Source organism: Anopheles cruzii, chromosome 3, assembly GCF_943734635.1.
Source record: "Anopheles cruzii chromosome 3, idAnoCruzAS_RS32_06, whole genome shotgun sequence".
Lineage (NCBI taxonomy): Eukaryota > Metazoa > Arthropoda > Insecta > Diptera > Culicidae > Anopheles > Anopheles cruzii.
The window spans coordinates 58,287,789-58,292,600 of record NC_069145.1 but is presented as its reverse complement, the minus strand read 5'-3'; the positions used below and the strand labels follow the sequence as shown (position 1 = coordinate 58,292,600).

The following is a 4,812-nucleotide window of genomic DNA, read 5'->3' as shown; positions in this document are numbered from 1 at the left end:
GGGTCCCTCCGTGATGACTGATGTGTCTGTAAATAACCATGACTTCAATCGCATAAGGCCGGTTTTCTTACGAGTTTATTTTCTTCCTTCCGAATGATGAAGCATGAGCAGCGCAGTGTTGTGGTTATAGTAACACTATCACTCTCAATTACTACCGTGAAGCAGAAGGCTGACAAGCCTGCCAACGTGTACGTCGCAAAATAAAACGGATACGTTCCGATCCGCGCCGCTAGGGCTCGTGCTAGGGATCTTGAACTTACAGAGTAACTCGTGCGAAAGAGACACACGATCGAGAGAGCAGGTTGACTTCGGTATAATTACGACGGTGGTCGGATGTGGTCAAGCTTGTCAACCGATCTTTGACACGTTGGCGGCTTCTGCTGGAGGCTCAAAGACCCGGGCCTTTCCCCGTTTGCAGGTTGCTCCAGTTGGTCCTAATAGAGTAATCACAGCCATCAGTCATCCTCTGGAGAGCGCATCCCACATTATGCTCCACAAGACGCGGCCCGTGGAGGCACCGGCCCATGATAACGAACCACCCGGAACTGCGGCACTTCGTCCGCGGCGACGCTCTTTTATGGCACATTCATTTTAATCACGCTTCCCGCCAATGATGACGCTGATGATGATGATGCTTTCGTACCGGCATTCGTTTTGATTACGAGCGGAAGTCAAATTTGGAACCACCGGTCTAATGAAACGTAAGAGGGGCGTATGGTTGGTTGTCGAATGACCAAATGGTTCATTTCAACCGTCCATCCGGGGCAACAACCCTAATTCAACAACACTCCTCCACACAAGCACTAGTTGGCCAATTAGACTTTTGGCGTTCGAATTTTCACATCAATTGTTAAACGAAAGTAGCGACCCAAATTCAATCTCTTTCCGTAGATGGTTAATACCCCGTCAATGAGGTGTCAAGCTTGAGCTTCAGCGCGGCTTCGCGGATAGGCAATAAGCGCCCAATAAGGCCCCCCACACGAAATAACTGCCAAAATGTGCGAAAATTGTAAAATCTAAAAAAGCCGCCACTTTGGGTCCCGTTCGGCCCCCAAAAATGGGGTGCGTTGAATCAATAAATTTGGCGCGCGGGCTCCTCGCCACCTAATGCGCCTTCTTCAGCGATTAGTTTAACGGTTGTCACGCTCCGGTTCGATGGCGTAACCATAGCAGTCGCGGGGAGGTGTCATAAATTTTGCGCGCGAGCCTTTTAGTGGTCGTCGACGTGACTGAAATGGCCGCAGAGCCAGGAGAGGAAGCTAGGGCTTTTTGTGACGTTTATATTGCCCAAAATCGTCAACTAAAGACAACGGCGCTGTTAAAAGAGTTGCCCGAGGTGTCCATTCCCACAGTTTGGTGGACGTGCAAAAACTACTCATCAACCCGCAGCAAAACGTAATTCACGCTGGCAGACTGTGACGCAACCAGAGAGATGGTTGCCATTTGGGTTGTTGGTTTTCGTGGTGCTTTAATTCAATTCTTTACGATGTGACCATAATTTGCTGCCTTTAACTGCCGATCGATGGAGATCAATGATGTACTTTAACGCCGCGTGCCAATTAACAGACTCGTTAGCACGCCGGACACACTTTAGAGTGCCATTCAACTTTATTGATTACCGAGCGTGAACCCGCTCAGTGAGGGAGTCTTTGCGAGTCCTTGAATAGACACATCACTCATCTACGTGTGGCCCTGGCGAAGAGAAGGGCGACTCCATCGCAGGGCAGCATTCGTAAAATGCATCCACTAAATCACTGACATACTCCCTGACCGATAGGCTTGAAGATTTCGGAGTCCAAACGACTTCTCAGCTCGCCAGAATTAAATGTGCAGCCGGGCAGCTAACGCGGCCACGTAATCTGCACGACGATCCGGACAATCGCTCGGTCTGAGGAGTCGCCGCTCGTTAGCCCTCGGTTTGCTTTGAATTAATGCAAATCTAGCGTCCAAACTCTAGATCGCCGACACGCCCACACCCACGTACGCATCGCGCGGTAAGGGTGCCAGAAGACCCCAGATGGTATCAATTCAATTCTCGTTTTGTAGTCCCGCCGCAACGCCACAGCCGCCAGGAAGATATGAAGGTGTCAGCGGAATGCATCCGCGCGGCGCGGTCAGCCAGAAGCCCCAAATGCCGCGGCCGCCGCCAGCGCACGCCGTTGCGACGGTGAACTAATCTACGTCACATAATTCAACAATAGTGACACCTCATTACCATTAGCTCGTTTGTTTACCGCCATGTTCAACAACCGCTCGCCGTCAGTGGAAGTGCTTCGCGGTGACCTCCCGCGGATCTCCCTCTCTGTCGGCCGCCGGCTGACCACGCTCCTTTTTTACGCTCAGCCTTTTTTTCTTCCAAAGCCGTAATGTACCGCGCGTACGCCGGCATACCGCATGGAGCATAATTTATGGCCCACGTCAGCCCGGGGTGAGCCGAGCAGATCCGTCCGTGAGGTTCACCTCCGACGGCTGCGATCCCGGTGATGGGCGAGGGCGAGACAGAAAGTCGTGCACCAAAAAATCCAAACCCCCGGTTCATCTCACTGAGCCGAGCCGTGTGTCTGTGGTGCTCCACCGAAAGCGTGCCGTTTAGAGTTGCCGGCACCGGGCAGGTATCGGAGCCGCCAAACCTGACATCCCTTAAATGGATTTTATTCGCTTCGCACACTCAACTCACCCGTCCACTCCGTTGCTTCTTCCTTTCTTCCCTAACAGCTACATCTATCCACTGGACAAAGTCAGCATCAATGAATCATACTCCTCGTCCACCTATTCGAAGCGCGTCTGCAGCGTGGAGTCGCTCGAAACATCGACCAACACATGTAAGTTCCGTGACGTAGCGTTCCCTTTTATTGACCCACCGTGCCAGGCCAGACGCTTGCAGGCGCCGGCCGGTAGTCACTCTCTCTGTGTCCGCGACCGACAACCCTGTGTACGGACATCGGTCGTGATCAATTTGCCATCGCGCAAAATTGTTGTTTCAATTTGACGACTTGATTGACGTGGCCACGGAGGTAGTGGCCAGAGGCGCGAGTGTGACCCGTCAAAAGCTGTCACTTCGCCGGCGACAGCTACACACGTTGTGTTACTAATTCCTCGCCCCAGTCACTCATTAACGGGGTTGTTTTTGTCTTCTGTCTTCTGATTGCGACATTTTTTTCCTGTTCTTCCTTCCTCTCCCTCGGCAGCGGATTCCGCCTACGATCAGGCACCGATAATGGGCTGCACGGTACCGGCCATCCGTCCGACGAAACTCGTCGAGGACCCGGGCAGCGCGTTCCGGAGTGTCGATGTGACACAGGCGACACTGACGCCGGCCGGGGCGCTCCTGAAGCTGCCCACCTACTCGACCGCGCTGCTAATCCCCGAAGGGGCGATCCCCAAGAGTCAGCGACACAACGTGGTCCTCTCGATCGTACGGGACAACAAACACCACATGCCGTCGAACGCCCGGACCACGTACCTCAGCCCGGTGGTGTTCTGCGGCCCGGTGGACACGAAGGTGAACAAACCGATCGTGATGCAATTTCCACACTGTGCCGAGAACCTCTCGAACTGGGCCTTCTCGCTGTACAGTGCGCCCGACAATGTGACACCCTGGACGAAGGTGGTCACGATCGGCAAGGAAACGATCAACACGCCGGCGTTGGTGCAGATCGACAAGCGGTACGCGTACATCCTGACGGAAACGTTCGGCAAGTACGTGCTGGTGGGCGAGTCGGCCACCGACATTCAGCAGCGCGTGGCGTGTAAGAAACTGCGGCTATTCATTTGTGGTCCACCGACGGTGCCCGAGTTTTCCGACGTCAGCGTCAGGATCTACATCGTGGAGGACAACCCGGGCGCCGAGGAGCACTGCCGGCACTGTGAGCAGGAGATCGGCGGAGTGCTGCTCGGCCGGAGCAGCGTGCTGTACTTTGCCGACATCGGTCGTGATCTGTCGATCGATCTGGGGTGCGTTGGTGGTTGGAAAGCGAAACCACTCAGCGAACGGCAGACGATCCCGTTCGGGCACGTGTGGAGCAGCGCCGGCACGGCCCTCCACTGTAGCTTTACGCTCTGCCGGACGGAGCACGATAAGTGTGACTTTAAAATTGAAGTACGAGCATCACAGGACCCGCTGGATTCGGTCTTCGGTGATCCACTGACCGCTGCGGAAGGAGCGGCCACACTCAGCTTATCATCGTTCGTGCCGATGTCACGCGACGGCAGCAGCTCCTGTCAGCACTCGTCCAGTTCGTTCGAGACGATGACCATCTGCAGCGTGGGGTCGGCATCGGCGCACACGAGCGACCACAACGTCATCACCATGGACCGCTTCCGGCTGTCGAAGGACGTGAAGCGAAAGCTGTGCAAGTGTCTCGACCCTCCGACGGAGAAGCGCAACGATTGGCGCATGCTGGCGGCTCACCTACACGTCGATCGGTACCTAACGTACTTCGCGGCGAGGCCTTCGCCCACCGACCAGATCCTGGACCTGTGGGAATGCCGCAATCGGGACCTGCACGACGTCCAGCGGTTAATCGACATCTGCCGAATGATGGAACGGCCCGATGCGGTCGCGATACTGGAGCAAATCCAGTCCACGCCATGGCTGTAGGCATTCAACCGAAACGAGAACCCAAGCAACGGCTGCGATATAGGTCAAGTCAATCGTTATAAATATTTATAATTCATTATCTCTGCATACACCCCGACGCACGCCGACAGCTAGCGGCTACTGGCGGGCCGGCCGGCCATCTACTGCTCGCGGCAAGTCCCAGAAAGCTGCGCCCTCCGGGTACAATCACATCACATCCAATCTCTGGTCAG

The 4,812-nt window shown here is 54.8% G+C and overlaps 1 protein-coding gene across 1 annotated transcript in view; it reads left to right on the top strand.

Moving 5' to 3' along the window:
* LOC128270676 (netrin receptor UNC5C-like) overlaps positions 1 to 4,600 on the top strand; it is a 17,291-nt gene extending 12,691 nt beyond the window's left edge. The window contains exons 8-10 of the mRNA XM_053008088.1: positions 2,047 to 2,113; positions 2,716 to 2,822; positions 3,189 to 4,600. Of these exons, the coding sequence (XP_052864048.1) occupies positions 2,047 to 2,113; positions 2,716 to 2,822; positions 3,189 to 4,600 (1,586 nt within the window). The remainder of the gene's footprint in view (positions 1 to 2,046; positions 2,114 to 2,715; positions 2,823 to 3,188) is intronic.
* The last annotated feature ends 212 nt before the right edge of the window (positions 4,601 to 4,812 follow it).